The sequence below is a fragment of the Podarcis vaucheri genome (assembly GCF_965113315.1).
Source record: "Podarcis vaucheri genome assembly, chromosome: 15".
Lineage (NCBI taxonomy): Eukaryota > Metazoa > Chordata > Lepidosauria > Squamata > Lacertidae > Podarcis > Podarcis vaucheri.
In genome coordinates, this window is record NC_138753.1 from 43,142,891 (window position 1) to 43,162,341 (window position 19,451).

The window sequence follows — 19,451 nt, forward strand, 5'->3', positions numbered from 1 at the left end:
TGACTATCTAGCAATCATGCATTTGTGATTTGACTGCAGATCCTCCTAGAGGTCCCAATCCACTAGCTGAAGAGCAGTGTCTTCACCCACATGTAGGGAACTGTTGTTGCTGTTTATAGCTGGTGAGAGCCACAGTCCCTCAGAGGGCAACCCACGAGGGCTCACTTATTAATTATGGGTGGGGTCTCTCTCTCTTTCACTGCACTGCACTGGACTGCACTGTTTGTTTTGCCAGATGTTTAAATTGCTTGTTGCAGAGGACTTTTGAAACTAGGCTGCATGAAACCCTACTCCTAGGGCCACAGATTAATCACACTTGTATCAACTTTTGAAATAGGTGATTGGATTTATGCCAAGGGTATATTAATGTGTGTGCAAGCGCTCAGAGTAGGAATTTGAAAGAAAGGCACTCTGCACATGCCTAGTCACTCATTTTGTTGGAATAGTATAGCCAGGATTTATTTTAGGGGGGCAGGCATGGGGGGGCAGAACCAAGTTATCTGAAACACAGTTGAGCAGTTGGTTATTTCTACTTATTTGATTTTGGGGAGCAGCTCCCCTCCCACCCACCTGGCTATGCCCATGATTAAGACACCAATTTAGGGGTTTCCTCGCTCATTTTTCAAAAATAAATAATAAAACCAATTTAGGTCTGAACTAAGACATGGGTGGCGCTGTGATGTAAACCACTGAGCCTTGGGCTAGCTAATTGGAAGGTCAGCGGTTCAAATCCCTGCGATGGGGTGAGCTCCTGTTGTTCAGTCCCAGCTCCTGCCAAACTAGCAGTTTGAAAGCATGTCAAAGTGCAAGTAGATAAATAGGTACCACTCTGGAGGAAGGTAAAAAGCATTTCCATGTGCTGCTCTGGTTTCGCCATATGACCTGGAAAAACTCTGCGGACAAACGTCAGTTCCCTCAGCCAGTAAAGTGAGATGAGAGCTGTAACCCCAGAGTCGTTCACTTTACTGTGTGTGAATCATACATACATATGCATTCTGCCGTACACCTGAAAAACACTTTCCACCATGCAGTACATTAGCATAGGACCAAATTGTTATGATAATTAATTTATCATGTTGGGTGGGAGAAGCATGATCCCTCACCTTCAGCACTGAGCAGAATTCTACCTCCTTAGTGTTACTGCCTCATTCTGAGTAAAGGGTGATTGACATAGACATAACTGGTGCACCTAAATCAACTTCCAGTGATGCTGGCCTTACAGCCAGGAAGACCATGGACTGCTTGGAATGGAAGCCTGCAAAACGGCTCTCCTATAAGTGAGTGGAAAAGTCAAGGTGAAATGCACAAATAAACAGCAGGGAAAGAAATGAGAGTGCTATAATAAAACCTCTGATTATCTAATGGGAACACATCTTGTTCGAAAACTTCAACTTTACGGCACTTTAAATAAATTTGAGGTGGCATAAGCTTTTGTGTATGTCGAGTCTACTTCATCAAATGCATGAAAGCTTATGCATAAGTTTTAGATTTGTTAATCTTTAAGGTACTGCAGGACTCACTGTTATTTTTGCTGCAACAGACAGACTAACTTTCCTGCTCATATATTTTTTGGATCCTTTTCTTTTCCATTACTAGTATTTAATTGGTTTAGAAGCAGTGGTGTCCAAACTTTTTTCAAAGAGGGCCAGATTTGATGAAGTGAAGGGCCACCAGGGCTGCCCAAAGGGCCACCTAAAGTTGTTGACCTTTTTTAGGATTGAAGTTGGGGCTGGATTTAACTGACCAGTGGGCCCGATTAGGCCCCCGAAATGGACTTTGGACATGCCTGGCTTGAAGAAACAGTAAAAGTACAAGAGAAACATATATCAGCAAATGACTCTAGGGTTTTAGAAAGTAGGGTTACGACTGCAGCCTAAGTCATTAAATATCCCAAGAATAAGGTAACGTTTAGGATGGTGGTTATAAACAAATTAATACAGAACACATAAACTTTTGAATTTAACATTAACTTTAAAAGATTGAGAAACAGAGGTTAGCCTTGGGCTATAAACAATTGATTCTACAGAAATCAATAAATGACATCCAATTTGCATTACAATTATTCAAGTTTTGCTTTCTCTCCCCACCTCTTAGTCTTTGCAGAATTCATTAATTTTGCCATAAATGCTGAGCTCAGCTCCACATCCCATCTATTCTAGTAGGGATGACATCTCCAATATTTTGCTTTAAGAACTGCAGTATCTTGGGTGCTTTTACTGTATATGCTGCTAGATCTCTGTGAATTGTTCAATGAAGCCATCACTATTCCAAATGGAAGTAAAGATCAAGGGATCTAAAGGGATATGGGGGGCATTGTTCTACCATCACTTTTTCAAACATCTTGTAAAACACAGGAGTGTATCCAATTAACAATTACTTAGAGTAGACTCATACTCTAATAGACATAAGTTAGTCACTGTCAATAATTTCAATTAGTCTACTCTAAATGGACCTAGCATTGGATGCAACCCACATCTTTTGGTTAAGGCTTTCTCTGACCCATAAAATTGCATCCTGTTAAATACCTGCATTTTAATCCAGTTTTACTGAATTTTTATGGGATATATGGGATATTGCTGCATACCACTTAATAGCTTTTTAAAAAAACAAACAAAACCCAAACTGGTTTAGAAAGGCTGTTAAGTAAATCAATAAAAGTGTGTTAGAAAGAGCGAAAGTTCTTTTGTCCTTGCCGGTCGGGTTTTTGTTTCTTAAAGGAAAAATGACTGAAGTTCTGAAGGGCTGCGGTAGAGTCCCTAAGCTGCTCATGAATACAGACTGCGCTCCAGCAGACAATTGGGGGGAGGGCTTACTTTCTGAAGCTCAGGGAAATCCAGCAGCCACAGAGCACCGCCGCCGCTCCTTTGGCAAACCTGCGTCTCCGTGGGACGTCCCTGTGGTTTCGCTAGGAACAGTCACCTCGTCGGTCTCGTGGCTCAATCTCGGAGCTTCGCTTTGACGCATTGCAGTAAAGGAGAGCCGCGTACCAGGCAAATTGGAGGGCGGAGGAGGTGGGGGAGAGGGGGGGGAGAAAAGAAAAGAACCGAGACAACTTTTGCTGGCGTTTTACATCCTGCCCGGCAAAGACAGAGATACAGAGACAGACAAAGTAACTCCAGCTGAATTAAAGGGGGCTTGTTTATGTTGGAGCCTTGCAGACCAGAGCAGAAATGGGTATCATTTTACCCAGCGAGGACCCCTTTAGTAGGTTTTCCAAACTGTGGAGATATTTTCTGGGGGCAGACTAGTTTTTCCAGGGCAACAGAAAGCAATGCACTCTGCTCATGTGTAGCGGTGCCCTTATTTGTAGAATTACTTCACGCCCGTTGAGGCTTAGCCTTTGCATTAAATCATATTCCATGACTGATTTTTATTATACCCAGGCACTCCCTTCATCCCCAGACAGTTCAAATACTAAGGAATACTTTGTGGGGGAAGACAGGGCACAATTAAGGGTGTGTATAACCTTGGACTAGGGACGCGGGTGGCGCTGAGGGGTAAACCACAGAGCCTTAGGACTTGCCGATCAGAAGGTCGGCGGTTCGAATCCCCGCAACGGGGTGAGCTCCCGTTGCTCAGTCCCTGCTCCTGCCAACCTAGCAGTTCGAAAGCACGTCAAGTGCAAGTAGATAAATAGGTACCACTCCGGCGGGAAGGTAAATGGCGTTTCCATGTGCTGCTCTGGTTCACCAGAAGCGGCTTAGCCATGCTGGCCACATGACCCGGAAGCTGTACGCCAGCTCCCTCGGCCAATAAAGCGAGATGAGCGCCACAACCCCGAGTCGGCCACGACTGGACCTAATGGTCAGGGGTCCCTTTACCTTTATAACCTTGGACTAAGTGGCCTTGCAGGAAAATTTCCGCAAAATGATAAATCCTGTTGAAACAAAGTGGCTCTTTAGTGTAACAATTGACATCTTTTTCTGGTTGTGAAATGTCAGGGCTCTTTGGGTAGTCATGGCATGATGTCTTCATCTCTATCTCAGTGATGGCTGGTGTCCACTGGGACTGATGGGATGGAAAGCAGGGAGCCCAACAGCAGGTAGCGTCAGAGACAATGACAGGCAGAGCCTGTCTCATTCTAGTTTTGTCCCCATCCTCATCCCTGCTGAGTTCCACAAGGGCAACACTGAGACTAAGGAGGAGGAGGAAGCTGACAGCAAGAGCCACCCCATAACTGGTTGCAAGTAAAAAGGCAGGCAGGCAGGGGTTGGCTGAGGGCAAATTGAGGTTGGTGGGGCAGTGCCCCACTAGCCCTAAAGGACCACCCTCCATTGCTAGATCTGATCTATATCTATGCATCTGCTCTAAATTTCCCCCCACAATTAAACAGAATCTGCACAGGCTTTGTGAAGGATTAACAATCTTCTGAGGGTTTCTGAATCAATTATTCCCATCAGAAGTTTACACTGTGTTTAACACACACACACACACACACACACACAGAGAGAGAGAGAGAGAGAGAGAGAGAGAGAAGCATTAGTACAGATTGGACAAAAGAGAAAATGCTTGCACTTCTCTGTATGATGTTATATGTCAGCAGATGAAACCTCATGGCAAAATGAAATATTCATCAGAATTAAACTCTCCTATTTATAAATATTTTGAAATGGCAACTCCACTGGGCATTTTAGATGCATAAATGTATTTGGGGGAAACACTCAAATTGGCTTGTTCTGCACATTCACACACACACTTCAGCTGTAGATAAAAAAGTACTAATGCTGAATCTACAAAAGGATGCTGGAGATACAGCTTTGACCCATGGGTGGAAAGGGAGGGTCTTGCAGAAGAATATGCAAGACCTTGTTCCCTGGAATTCAATGACAGGTCTTGATAACCAAGATCCAGCATAGCGTAATGGCTAGATCAGGGATGGGTAACTTGTCCTCCAGAAGTCTCCAGCTCCCATCATCCCTGACCACTGGGCATGCTATGTCTGTGGCTGATGAGACTTGACATCCAGCTATATATTTGGAGACCACACGCCTGGGTAGAGGACTTATACTATAGAGACCCTGGCAGTGGATACAAATCCTGCCCGGCCACAAAACCAACTGGGTAACTTGGGGCCCTTAGCAATTTAGTCCTTTGTGCTTGTATGCATGAGTGGAAGAGAAGGATAGACACACATGCATGCACACACATTCATGTTTACTTCCATGCATAGACCAAATACATGGCAGGGGAGGAGGACCATGTCTGAAGGCCCTTTGTTTACCAACCAGCCCCCCTGCCTTCCTTACCAGCTGTGTGTTAGGTGCTATGTGTACAGCTGTATGCACATAAGCAGCTGTTACCAAAGTTGCACTGGACATACAGATGTATGGGGCAGGCAGGCAATATCAGGGGCAGGTCCAGTATGTATGGTCTCCTCCACAGGTATAGCCTTCCTGAGAGCAAGATCAAGAGTGAGTGCAAAAGAGACCCTTCACTGTATTGAAGAAGTTGCACAATGAAATGACAGGTCTTCTTAATGGAGGTAGAAATGTAACCCAGAGAGTGGCTGTTTTTGCATTCACCTCTATGAAAGCTAGAGTTTGGGGCATTACATTGCCTGCAGGCAGATAGCAAATTGGGATGATGTGGTTTTACATTTATTTATTTCCTCTTTAAATTGAGATAACTGACTGCATAATAGTGTGGAGTTTGGTAGTTTCTTTTGCAGAACCATATACTTCATAAGGGGTATGTATCTTGTCTTCAGGTGCTCAGCAGCCTTTTTGATTCCAATGCATGGAAGCAGCACATAAATGTATGAGGATGGGGGGGGGGGGCACAACTTAGATCAGAACCTACTGAAAAAGATGTGTAGTAGATCAGCAAGGATTTCTAATAGTCAATAGTGTACAATTAATCATTTTTTTTAAAAAAAATCAAAATATTATGCCTATCTCTCAACTTCAGTATTAAAGGTAAAGGGACCCCTGACCATTAGGTCCAGTCGTGACCGACGCTGGTGTTGTGGTGCTCATCTCACTTTATTGGCCGAGGGAGCCGGCGTACAGCTTCCGGGTCATGTGGCATGACTTCTGGCGTGACTTCTGGCAAACCAGAGCAGCACACGGAAACGCCGTTTATCTTACCTATTTATCTACTTGCACTTTGACGTGCTTTCTAACTGCTAGGTTGGCAGGAGCAGGGACCGAGCAACGGGAGCTCACCCCGTTGCAAGAATTCAAACCGCCAACCTTTTGATCGGCAAGCCCTAGGCTCTGTGGTTTAACCCACAGCGCCACCCGCGTCCCTCACCTGTAAAATATCAATATTAATTGATTGACCAAGATTGCTCAGCATGGGTGGTCTGTTTCCAAGTTTTGTGTTAGATGTGATTTGTGCTTATGTTTGTGGATATATGCAGGTTAATCAGTGAATGACTTATGGGCTGCTACCAGTAACTGGCTCCATACTCTGAGGCATCGTTTTGCTTCTGATTGTGACCGATGGACATCAAGCAGTCCTGAAATTTGCCTACCTCTGTTCTAGAACTTCTTCAGCCTTGGGCTGCAGCTTTACTCCCAGTCTGAATTAGGGATCTACTAGCAGAGCATAATCTTATGGGCTGTATCACATGCTAATACTGCTCAGAGTTGACCCACTGAAGTTAGAAACGCCTCAGGTTACAAACACTTCATGTTACAAACTCCGCTAACCTGGAAGAGTTACCTCGAGTTGAGAACTTTGCCCCAGGATGAGAACAGAAATCGTGTGCTGGTGGCGCAGTGGCAGCAAGAGGCCCCACTGGTGAAAGCACGCCTCTAGTTAAGAACAGCTTCAGGTTAAGAACAGACCTCCGGAACGAATTAAGTTCGTAACTAGAGGTACCACTGTATTCTGAGTAGAACTTAGTGGGCATGTTTGCTGAGAAGCAATTCCCACTGTCTTTGCTGTGAGTAAACATGCATAGGATTGTAACCTAACTTTGGGCAGGGTCCACAAAAACAGACAATTGCTCCATCTAGCTCAGTATTGCCTACTCTGGCTGGCAGAAGCTTTCCAAGAGTCCATACAAGCATCTTTCCCAGCCCTAGCTGGGGACAACAGGGACTAAACCTGGGGCCTTCTACATGCATGGTTGAAAAGCAGTTGCTGTATAACTGAACTATGGTTCTTCCCAGTGGTGGATCTCATTATTTGCCTGCAGAATGTTTGAGGGTCATTATTATCTCCATTTAAAGTGTCAGGTATTGAGTGATGGAGAAAAACTCGGGCTGAAGCCCTAGAGCATGGGTAGGCAAACTAAGGCCTGGGGGCTGGATCTGGCCCAATCACCTTCTAAATCCGGCCTGTGGATGGTCTGGGAATCAGTGTGTTTTTACATGAGTAGACTGTGCCCTTTTATTTAAAACGCATCTCTGGATTATTTGTGGGGCATAGGAATTCATTCATATTTTTTCCCCAAAATATCGTCCGGCCCCCCACAAGGTCTGAGGAACAGTGGACCGGCCCCCTGCTGAAAAAGTTTGCTGACCCCTGCCCTAGAGAACTGCTGCAAATAGGATGGAGAATTTTGAGAGGCCAGTTGCACACAGCTTCACCTTAGAATGATTTCCCTTTATATGTAGAAAGTTTAAAACCACTGAAGTAGAACGAGCAGTTAACTTTTATACTATTGATGACAAAATCGAGATCAGGAGCTGTCCAGGGCTGTAATTCTAAGCACATTTCCCTAGAAAGGAAATTCCAGGGCATATTCACAGAAACCAGTTCTTAAGCTTATCTGGATGCCAGCCAACATTAGCAGACAAAGGACTGTTATGAAATCCCCCTTAGCCTTCATGGACTCTTCTCACAGAAGGTAAAACAAGGAAACTCATCACTGATTCATAGTCCTTAGGAATTGTGTTCAAAGCTTGCATTATGTTGTCTATATTTCAATGTTGACTTTGTTCCATTCCTTCTGAATTACAGATTCTGAGTGGGCTCACTCATGTGTGCCCAGTGGGAACTCATGTGATAACTGGACTGAGTGTGCCCTTGCAGGCCTGACACCAGAGGTCACCATGACATGGTTGTATGGAACTCAATACTTTCTGGAATCAAAGGGTCAGAAGTGGAAGTTGGAAAACAGCACAGGAATCGTGACCTTATCCTGTGTCACATTGTACTAGGTGACCAATGCAGAATAAAGTAATTTACTCGATCTCCTATGAGCTTGCACTGTTTGCAGCTGCAACAAAGGCAATCCAAATGAGGAACTTGAACCAAATGCCTGTGGTTTGTAAAGCTGACTCATTAGTTTGAGCATGCAAGGTTTAATGTACTTTTGATTGCATTTTAAATAGAGTGCATATTTATCCTGGTTTATGTCTGTGCTAGAAGGCATTTTACTATATTTGCAATAGCTTATGGCTACAAGCAATAATGTTTATTAGATTTTAATGCAGCCCAGGATATACCTTCTATCAGATGCATGTTCCTAGTTTGCTGCAAAGACTGAATAATTTATAAAACTGTGGAGCTGTATGAGAAATCCAGGCAAAGCCAGGCACATTTCCAATATGACCTTTATTGAGCACAAATTGCTGTGACTGCTTACATCAAACAACAAAAGGTTGCATACTGTGCATGTCAAGGTAGGTTCTCCCATGAACAAAAGTCCATCTTAATTGCACCAGTGAGGTAAACATAATGATTAAATAGCTTAAGGCTAGGAGAGTTCTGGGTATGATTAATATTATTATTACTCATTCATTCATTCGTTTGTTATTGTTTGTTTGTATTTGGCTCAGTTGATTCTTTGCATAATACATCTTAAGACGTTCCTCAGAAGCGTCCCATCAGCAGCTTAGGAAATTCAGCAACTTCCTCTGTAAGAATAACAGCTCATGCATTTTTTAAAAAATTCTCTAATTTCTGCAGAGGGAGCACATTGGGCTTGCATGCATTCCCCCTGACATCCCTGGGTATTGCACGAAAATAAAATCAGAAATGAAAGAGTGGATCTGGAGACTCCACGAGAGAACCCGTTCTGCTTCGAAGCCGTCACTTACATGCATTTTGCAGCTGTCATATGGCTTAACCTTTTGCACCGACCCAAGAAGAGGGAGAAAATGATTGTTTTAGTCACTCTCCTTAACTTCTTTCAATACGGCATGTGAAGAAGTGACCTTTTCTACTTTCTTAGTAGACACCAACTTCTCTGCAACCGTCCCCTCATGCTCTTCTGTCTTCTTGGTGACAGTCACAGACTTTGTGATGTATGTGGTCGTCCCGTCATCCCCTTCACTAGTGAATTTCTCAACTTTTTTGGTTACCATGACTTTCTCTTCACTTTTCCCTTTCTTCTCCTCTTCCTCAGAGGGGCTTATGTCTAGGCCATTGGTCACCACCCCTTTGTCTTCCTCCTCTACTTGTTTTGCCTTGGAGTCTTCTTTTTCTTCACCCTTCTCTTCAACCTCTCCATTCACTGCTATGTCTTCTTTGGTGGACTCTTTTGATGCTTTCTCACTTGTTTCTGTCTTCTCTTCTTTGGAATCCTTCTCTGTACCAACTTTTGCTGCCTTAGTGACTGAGATGGTCTCTTCCACTTCCTTCACAGGGGACCCTGCTTTTTCTGGAGATGAAGCTTTTTCTGGAGTCCCTGCTTTCTCCGGAGTCCCTGCTTTTTCTGGAGAGGCTGCTTTCTCCGGAGTCCCTGCTTTTTCTGGAGATGCTGCTTTCTCCGGAGTCCCTGCTTTTTCTGGAGATGCTGCTTTCTCCGGAGTCCCTGCTTTTTCTGGAGATGCTGCTTTCTCCGGAGTCCCTGCTTTTTCTGGAGAGGCTTTCTCCGGAGTCCCTGCTTTCTCTGGAGTTGCTGGTTTTTCAGGAGACCCTTTCTCTGGAGTCCCTGCTTTCTCTGGAGTTGCTGGTTTTTCAGGAGACCCTTTCTCGGGTGTCCCAGCTTTCTCTGGAGATGCTTTCTCTGGTGTCCCTGCTTTCTCAGGAGAACCTGCCTTTGCTGGGGAGGTGGACTTCTCCTCTTCTTCACCTTCCTGCTCCTGCTCCTTTTGCTCTTCACTTTCAGCTTCTTTATCATCCTCTGCTTCTTCTTCTGCAGGAGATTTAGGAGGAGATGCTTTGGTCTTTTCTACTTTCTCTGGTGCAATGGTTTCTTCCACCTCTTCACCTTCTTCCTCTGCTTCTTTTTCTTCCTTGCTTTCAGCTCCAGCTTCTCCCTCCCCTGCTTCCTCCTCCTCCTCCTCTGCTTCTTCCTCACCCTCTTCTTTTTCACTCTTTTCTTCTTCTTTTTCAGAGCCTCCTTCTTCTGCCTCATCAGACTTTGCACCTTCATCTTCCTCACCGCCCTCCTCCTCACCCTCCTCTTCTCCTTCTCCTTCTTCTTCAGCTTCTGGAGCTGCTGCTTCAACTCTGGCCTCTTCCTTGGCTATAATTTCTTCCTCTACAGCTTCCTCCTCCTCTTCCTGTTCTTCCGGTGCTGTTCCAGCAGCCAGTTCTTCAGCCATAGCTGCAAGGGCCTCATCCAGTTCAGACTTCTCATCCTCAACTTTTGTCTCTTCAATAATTTCTTCTACAAATTTGTGCTGGACCTTTAGCTTTGGAGGTTCAACTTTGGATTTTTGTATTTTGGAAGATGATATTGTTACTGAAGGTTGCCTATGTGTAAATGTTGGACCAGTGATGCTTCCAGAGAAGGCACTGAATCTTGTTTCTTCACCCTCAAGAAGTTTCCTAGGGAAAGAAGAGGGAGGAATTAACATCCATCTCTAACATTTCAAGATGAATTTTTGAATGAACAAGCACCTCTGTAAGTAGCTATGATAGATTTAAAAAGCTATTTTGAGTAACTGGAAATTGCTTCTAGCTTGTCAAACTATCAAATAGCATCTCACACCCTGCAAATCTGTCAACCCATCTTCTCCTTCTGAACTAAATTGCTGACATAAATGGAAAAGGTACCAACACAAAACCCAGATAAGTGATGGGGAACCTGTGATCATCAAATGGTATTGAACTACAGCTCCCATCATCCTTGGCCATTGGCTATGCTTACTGGACCTTATGGGAGTTGTAGTTCAGAAACATCTGGAGAGTCAAAGGTTCCCCAACCCTGACCTAGAGGAATGAGGAGAAAATACATTGTGTCTGGGGGAAGTTGCAGACTTTCATTTAGGGGAAAATGCCCCTTTCATATTGGACCTTCTTTAGGGGCCATTTGTAACATCATCAACTGCCACACCAATACTCTCTCTCCTATCAGACCAATTGCCTGCCTAGCAACTAAGGGACAAGACTAGCAAATTTGGAAGGAAAGCATCAAGAATCAATGTGAACAATGATCAGCTAAGCTTCTTCATACACATTCCATTTTTGGTGGACATTTTTCTAGCTATGCATAACTTGTAGAGCATTGTTCACAAATAGTGCCCTCTCACTAAAATTCTATGATTGCCTACTGAGGGATAAATATTTGTGTTGCTTTTTAAAGGGCCATTGCATATAAGATTATGAATTCTCTATATTTACTTCAAAGGGTTGTTCACATACATGGGACATGATAATGCCAAATTTAAGCTCCATTAATTTAAATGAGAGAAATTTAACCATGGGCTTAACTTTCATATTTCATTGATTTCAGTGAGTGAGTGCTTAAAGTTTAGCTTATATATATATATTTCAGTATATAACCTAAGGATGAATTAATACTGCCTTTAGATAGCTGCTTTCTGTCCTGTGGACAACTAACACACACACATGTTCCTGGACAGTGAAACAGGAAAAATAACAACAGAAAAAATTCAAGTGAGTGTTTAAATTTCAGGACTAATATTTACTTTGTTCGAACGTATTGCTTTTTCCCTTAGCATTATTTAAATCTAGGAATGCACATAGCAATAAAATATTTGTAAGCGATATGGGCAAGTATAGAAGAACTATACTCCATCAATCTAAATTGTGTTGTTTCAATATTTAGCATTTTTGCATATCAATATTAAATCTTAAGTGTCCTCTGGAGAAGGAACATAGCTCAGTGGCAGAACATCCACCTTGTATGCAGAAGGTCCCAGGTTCAGTCTCCAGGTAGGGCTGGGAGAGGACCCTGGAGAGCCTCTGCCAGTCAGTGTAGACAGTACTGAGTTAGATGGTCTGACGGTCTGACAGCTTTCTATGTCCCTATGAACACAGCAGACAATGCTGCTTCCAAAACTATGCAGTGTTCTGGATGAGGAGTACTATTGTGGCTGTGATGCAGCTTGTCAGTGCAGGCAATTCTAGGCTAATGGACCATTGCTTTGAACATAAGGCAGTTTCCTATGTTCCAAATGTTGTTTCTTGGTAAATGTATGAAACAATATATGCAGGCCAAGTCATCTCATGATTTCAGGAAGTAGAATTTGGATGAGAAAGGCAGGAAGTTGTCACTGATTGCTTATTATACTTTTACTGTGGGTCAGGGCTGGATGACATTTGCATAGTCTACCAACTGAATTAGTAGTCATTTCTAGTCTGCTCATCTCCCACTGAAAAAGATTTGTACTTTAGCATTTCCTTTTGGGGTATTTCATAAGCTTAAATTATCTCTCTCTTTGCCATGTTACAAAAGCAATGCAAATATGATTGTGTATTAAGAAATTAGAAATTAAAGGGAAAATTATAATGGATAGGGAAAGCTTTGCATTTTCAGCTTCATTTCACATTCTTGCTTGTATTATTGACTGTAAATTTTAAAGGGGGAAATGCTGAAGAAGAAAAGGATAAAGGACCCCTCACCTCCATGGGAGCACCCCAGTTATGGAATATTCTCCCCGAAAAGGTGTGTCCAGCACCCATGCCATAGTCTTATCGGCACCAGGTGAAGACCAGGGGTTTTTGTTTGTTTGTTTTGGCATTAAATAGTTTGTTTATTTATCACCACCATTACTAACCATAATAATCACCATAAATTGCCCTATCAATTTGTCCACTGATTTTTGGTATGTTACCTTGCTAACGTCTTTTCTGCTGAAACTCTACAGCACAAAGCAGAACGTTATTGCCCAGGTTTCAAATTGTGCTAAGAATCTGGCAAAATGCCTTGCTTATTTGTCAACAATGCCTTATGGGATTCAAAGATTATCCCTGTGGGGTTTTGTTGTTGCTGCGGCTGCTACTGGAACTAAAAACATCTGCAGTGCAATTCCTAAATCAGCCACGTCGGCATTCTATTCACTATACCTGTATGCGGCAATTTCAATATCAAGAGCCATCTTGACATTGAGGAGATCCTGGTATTCCCTCAAATGACGAGCCATCTCCCATTTTGTGCCTCTCAATTCATTTTCCAGTTGTTGAATTGTATCCTGCAACCAAGACACAGGCAGTTATTTAGGATGGTTACAAGCAAACTGTAAATAGGAGTGCAGTAGTGAATAAAGCACTTTATTTATTTATTAAACTATATATCTACTGTTATTCAGAAAGAAATATTAGAGCAGTTCACAATAAGAATACATAAAGCCATACAGTGTGTGTGTGTGTGAGAGAGAGAGAGAGAGAGAGAGAGATCAACTGTTACAGAAGAGTATTTTCTTAATTACCAGCCTATACCTGACAACATACAAAAGTTTTCAATATTTATGTGGACATGGATGGAAGAGTGATTGAACTATGAGAGATGGGATAAGTGAAGCTTGAATTGGGCTCCTCAACTCCTGAAGAAGTGGCCTAGGTTGTGAGGGTCTCCATCTCCTCAACTTGACCAGCCAATACTAGATTCTTACAGCAATAAAAAGCTCATAGGTTGTGAGCCCCCAGAAAACTAAGTCCCAGAGACCACTGGTCTGGGAAGGATGGTAATAAATTGCTATTCTTGTGTGAAATACTGAGAGGAACCTTATGGGATTACTGAACTTTATGGGAATACTGAAAAGTTGATGAAAATTCTCCCCCTAAATCTCCATATCAACCATTCCTATAGACTAAAGTAATCAAAACTAGAAAGATCTATGCTGTGAGAAATTCTGTTTTGGATTAACTTCTAAGAGAGAAATCTGGAGCAAAGTCATGAAGTAGCCTATTCCTGCTCCTAGTACTCTGTACTTACAATCTGAAAACCAGAAGCACAATCTACGCAACATCAGCTTGCTATTGTTATCATTTATTTAAGATTGCCTCTTAAAATTACTAGGTAAAAACTGGAACCTGGTTAAGACAATATACTTAAATGTAAGTCAGTTTTGGAAATTGGACTTCATCAATTTGTATTTCTCTATTTTGCTTAACCAAGCTGTGAATCACACTGACCTATGAAAAGAAAAAAATAATTTCCCAAATTGCTGTAGTTCCCACAAAAACATGCAATCCTTGTGCTTCAAAATGCAACTTCTGAATTATGGAAATTAGCTCCAAAGTCAGTGGTAGGAACACTGCAGCCTAGCAGACTACTCTAGTGTCCTTTACTATCCACACCTTTGTTAAACAGAACAATATAATTATTTAAAAGTTTGGGTAGAATTGTGTATTTGTTAAGGCTGTGTAGAAATGGCAACTTGAAATTCTTCACTTTATTTGTGGGATGAGAAATGGTGAGGGTAGGCAGTTCTCTCAATTTCTCTAGAGGAAGAAGAAAAGATTGCAACAATTTATTAGGGTTGGGGCTCACCATTAGGGCAGTTTATTTATTAATTTTCAGGGTAATAAATAAATAAAATGATGGTGCTCAAGTGGAGAAAATTATGTAAAGTGATCTTTTTCTAGTGGAGAAATGAGAAAAAGTAAACTCTCAAAAGTTTTCTCAATAAAAAAATCATTTGAGAAATTTGGGCTCAGCTCCAATATTTGAGGCCAGCAGCAAAAAATAGTAATTTACTTGAGTCTAACTATGCAATTGATTTAAAACCTCAGAGTCTAAATCCATTGAGTTAACTAGATCTGCAGCAATCTGATGCCAAAATGCTTACGTGGGTCGATTGCTCTAGATACTACTCTACTTAAAAAGCAATATCTATAGGAAAATTGATGGGAAATGTTGCCAGTATTTGTCTCTTAAGACTAAAACTGCACATCACTAGCTCACTTCTAAGCCTATTGACTTTAGCAAGCAGAAAGGTTGCTTATGTGAGAGACTGTTCTATTCCCCTTGTGGTGGAAGTTCCTGTAGCCCTCCTACAAAGTCACTTCTAGGGGTCTGAAGCCGTTTTTCAGGGTGTGCCCTCAGGGGCTGCAGCTGGAGAGGGGAGAACCTCATGCAACCCCCTCCCTTGTATGGGTGGAGAAGGGTGCCTTTGACTCAGGCATGGGTGGCAATGGCTGTTTCCATCCAAACAATTACATCAGAATGAAATCCAATGGAGTTCAGTGCAGTTTTGTCACACCGAAAACATTATTTTTATGGATGAGGGATGTGCAGCCTAAGGTCGCATTTTCTACAACATTTTTCATAGCAATAAGTATTTGGTGACTAAATGGCTAAATATCTGGAAACAAAAACCATTCTGTTGTCTTGGAATAAGAATTGAATTTGATGAGACCCTTGAGCGGTCTCATCAAATTCAATGTTGGTTTCAAGTTTGCGCTGCAAGATACATTTTTGCTATGTTATTTACGTATCTGAATCCTATACTGAACAAAAAGCACATTGCAATCAAATGGGTAAGTCACCAGAGCTTTTCCTATATGTGGGACATTAGAAATAGGCTGAGCTAGAAGGCAGTGCAAGCTCTCTTTCATGTCTGGACTTTGATCACATTATGCAATTCTGCATTGCCTCATTTTGCACCATAAAAATAAGGTTTACTTGGTCTGTTTATTGATTTGCTTTTTTCCTAACTAATATTTATTTTAGAGGGATTCAAGTATTTTTCAGATGCTCTGTCCAATGTCATTCTGCAGTGCGCAAGTTCCTTTATCAGTGGAAATCTTTGAGGGCTGCCTCTTGCACTGGAAGGGTGGTTTTATGAGTTCCTTGGTGCCATCAAGTTCTGCATTGCAGAAGTTTGGGGTGCACTTGGCAGAGAGAGCCATCTCAGATTGCCTTTTGTTGCTTGCTCATCTTATTTTTATCCATAGTCACCTCCATGGCAGTTAATTCAATGCAAGCACTGGTCCTCACTGCAATCATGTTAGCCAAAGCCACTTTAAGCTTTGTGATTTGCCCAGGTGGGGTTGTTCACATATAGTCTATAGAGTATAGAATTCAAGCTCAGAATTCATCTTCCTATCCCAAAGCAGGCACTCTGGGATTTGCCTTTTGCACTGATCAGCTCTATCAGAAAATCTGCTCAGCACTTTTAGCCTCTGCATTGCTGAAGTTCAGCAGACACTGATGCAGGATGGTGGCTGCAGTGGTGCTTGCATTTTGCAGCAAATATAACCTTTAATTATCGGCATACAAAACACAGCACCCCACTGCTGTGTGAGCCTTCTCTAAATTTTATGATGAATCATCCTGCAAAAGTCCATCCTGATTACCACAGATTCCCCATGCTATGAGAAAAGGTTCCTTTTCAAATAATGATTATTAATAAAAATAAATACCAATAAAATATTATTTCAAATACATTGGGTTTTTGTTGCAGAAATTATGTGAGCCTGGTTTGATTTTACACAATGCTGTTGATCAGAATTCCTATTCTTTATTGAATTTCTTCATACACACTTTATTGTGAGTTGCATTTTATTTAAATTTTCAGAAATGCTAATACTGTAATAATAACAGCCAGCAGTTCTTGATAGCAATTTCCCCCAGGACGTTGCTGCTGCTTTTAGTCAGTTACTATGCTCTGGAACATTAAATTATATCCAGTACCACTGGATCAGAAAGAACTACTGTAAAGGTCATGCTTTGCAGCTCAGGTTGTCATCAAAGGATCAATTTTTAAACTGCATTGCCACAACACATTCATTTTTTATTGGTACTACTAACAACTTTGGGAAGCAGCATATGCATATTTTTTCCACTTCTTCCTGTGGTAGTTCTGCAGTGCATCAGTTATGGGATGTTCTGTCTCAGGGATGCTTATGATTGGTGAATGGAGTTCCAGAGCTATCACAAGAACTTCCAAAGTGACACTTCTTTCAGGCTAAGTTTAGCATCCCTCATTCCAAAGTCAGTCTTGCCTTAGGGCACAATACTTTCCTACACTCCTAGAAAATGCTTTATTTTATTTTTTACCAGAGAGCTGTTTGGAAGTGGATGATTCCATCCTGCATGGAAGCATGTGGGACCCCTCCTTTCTCAGTTGGGGAGCTGCATTTTGTATGGGACTAGGCAGGCAGAATCTTTCCCATCTCTGCTCTGCCATTTAGAGGAGTGGAGCTTAGCGCAAGTTGTGGGATGGCTCCCCCCCCAATCCCTTCCTCTTCTCGGAGTTGCACTTTGCTGGCAAGAAAAAACACTTATTATCCACTTTAAAAAACCAAAAGTAAAATAAATATTTTCATTATGTATTTTGTTGCATCATTTCCCCATTCGAACTAACACACATTCACCAATGCAATCAAGGTATCCCTTAGGGCTGAAGCACACAGGAAGGTGCCTTATGCTGAGTCAGACCACTGGATTCATCTTGCTTAGCACTGTCTCACTGACTAGGGGTGACACTCCAGGGTTTGAAACCAGGGCGCATTCCCACCCTGGAGATTGAACATGAGGCAAAGGTGAAGCTTTGTCCCTGAGCTATGGCCCTCCCACTTTGGTAAAAGACAAGAAGCTGAAGAACATTTCCTGGCCCTTCCATTCATTTTGCATAGAGTCAGTTGGGATCCCCCCATGGGGGTAGTCAAGGGGGACAGTGCCCCCCCTAGAGCAAGTAAAACAATAATATACTTAACTAACTGAGGTTCTGCCCCCCTAACATGAAGCTTGCCTCCTAACATAAATCCTGGCTACGTCCATGGATCCCCCACTCTCTGAAATCTGCTTCATTTTGAGGGTGTGGTGTAGCTCAAATGTTAAAAGACTCCCCTTTTCACTTTCAGTGGCACGTATTGGGGCACAGAAGGGTCAAATCACATTTCACATTTCTGAAAGAGCAATGAGTATTTTTTTTTTCACATTAAGGTGCCGATCATGAATGTCTTTCCCCGAAGTTATCGATTCCAATGAAGTTAAGTTTTGAGCAAGTCTTATTTTGAAGCTCAGTTTTTGATTCAGTTGGAATTCCGTTGGAAAGTGCCCTTCCTTCAAGTAACTGCAGGGATCACTGCAGCTGGGAGGGGCGGGTAGAACTACTTACGGGCGGGGGACTTGCCCCGCCCCTTGAGGCGCACCGTCTCCTGACCGCCCCCCCGTTGCATTTTGCATGGAAACAAATGTAGGCAGCCGCAGATGGCAGGTGGAGAGCATCACTGCCCCCTCCCCAAGCCACGCCCACCACCAGACCCCCTCCCCGCGCCTACCTGGTAGGTGGAGAGGTCGTGGTTATGGCGCTCCTCGATGTCGGTGAGTTGGCGCTCCAGGGACTCCTTGGTGCCGCGGACGGATTCGAGCTCGATGCTCTTCGCCTGGAGCTGCCGTCGGTACTCGGAGATCTCCTCCTTGGCCGAGCGGATGGCTTCCTTGTTCTGCTCGGCGGCCTCGGTGAGCTTGGCGTAGCGGCACTTGAACCACTCCTCGGCCTGGACCATGTTCTGGTCGGAGTGGCACTCGAGCTGGGAGCGGATCTCCTTCAGGGCGGACGAGAGGTCTGTCTTCAGGTAGTCCTTGCGCTCGACGGTGACGTGCGAGGCCTGGATCTGGGCTAGGAGGTCGGCCACCTCCTCCTCGTGGTTGCCGCGGAGGAAAGCCACTTCGTCCTGCAAGGACTGCACCTTCTTGTCCAGCTCGACCTTGACCATGGACGACTCCTCGATGTCCTTGCGCAGAGCGCGGATGATGGCCTCGGTGTCGTCCCGGAGGCGCGCCTCGTCCTCGAAGCGCTCCTTGAGGCGCTGGATGTCCTCCTCCAGGTGCTCCGAGTCGAGCTGCAGCGCCGCCTTCTCGTGGTTGACTTGCTCGAGGGCGCAGCGCAGCTCCCGCAGCTCCTGCTCGAAGGCGTCGCCCAGCTGAGAGCGGCCCGCCTGCTTCTGCCGCAGCGCCGCGATCTCGTTCTCCAGCTCCTTGTTCTGCTGCTCCAGCGAGTGCACCTTCTCGATGTAGCCGGCGAAGCGGTCGTTGAGGCCCTGCAGCTGCTCCTTCTCGTTGGAGCGGCTCAGCTTTAGCTCGCCGCTGCCTCCGCCGCCGCCGTTGAAGAGCGACGACTGGCTCAGCTCCAGGCTCTCGGAAGAGCTCAGCACCGTCGAGCCGTAGGAAGCCCGCGCCGCACCCAGGTTGCGCTTGTAGGACGAGGAGACGGTGCTGGGGGAGCTCCGCGACCACGACTGGGACCTGAAGCCGCTGGAAGGCGACATGCTGGCCCGGCTGAAGGTGGTCCGGCTGTCGGCCACCCGCCGGTAAGACGGGTTGCTTAGAGGCTCCAGCGTGTAGCTCATCTTGGAAGACTTGGTGAGAGGCGCTCGGCGCTGAGTTCAGGGCAGCGGGGACTCGGCAGAAG

General features: G+C 43.9%; 1 protein-coding gene across 1 annotated transcript; it reads right to left on the reverse strand.

Annotated features, from left to right (window-relative positions):
- Window positions 1–8,491: 8,491 nt before the first annotated feature.
- Window positions 8,492–19,389, reverse strand: NEFM (neurofilament medium chain; the record flags this gene model as incomplete). The annotated part of the gene is made up of 3 exons (XM_082200278.1): window positions 8,492–10,671; window positions 13,156–13,280; window positions 18,319–19,389. The coding sequence occupies 3 exons, from the start codon at window positions 19,387–19,389 to the stop codon at window positions 9,063–9,065; spliced, it is 2,805 nt and encodes a 934-aa protein (XP_082056404.1). The 3' UTR covers window positions 8,492–9,062.
- Between the last annotated feature and the right edge of the window lie 62 nt (window positions 19,390–19,451).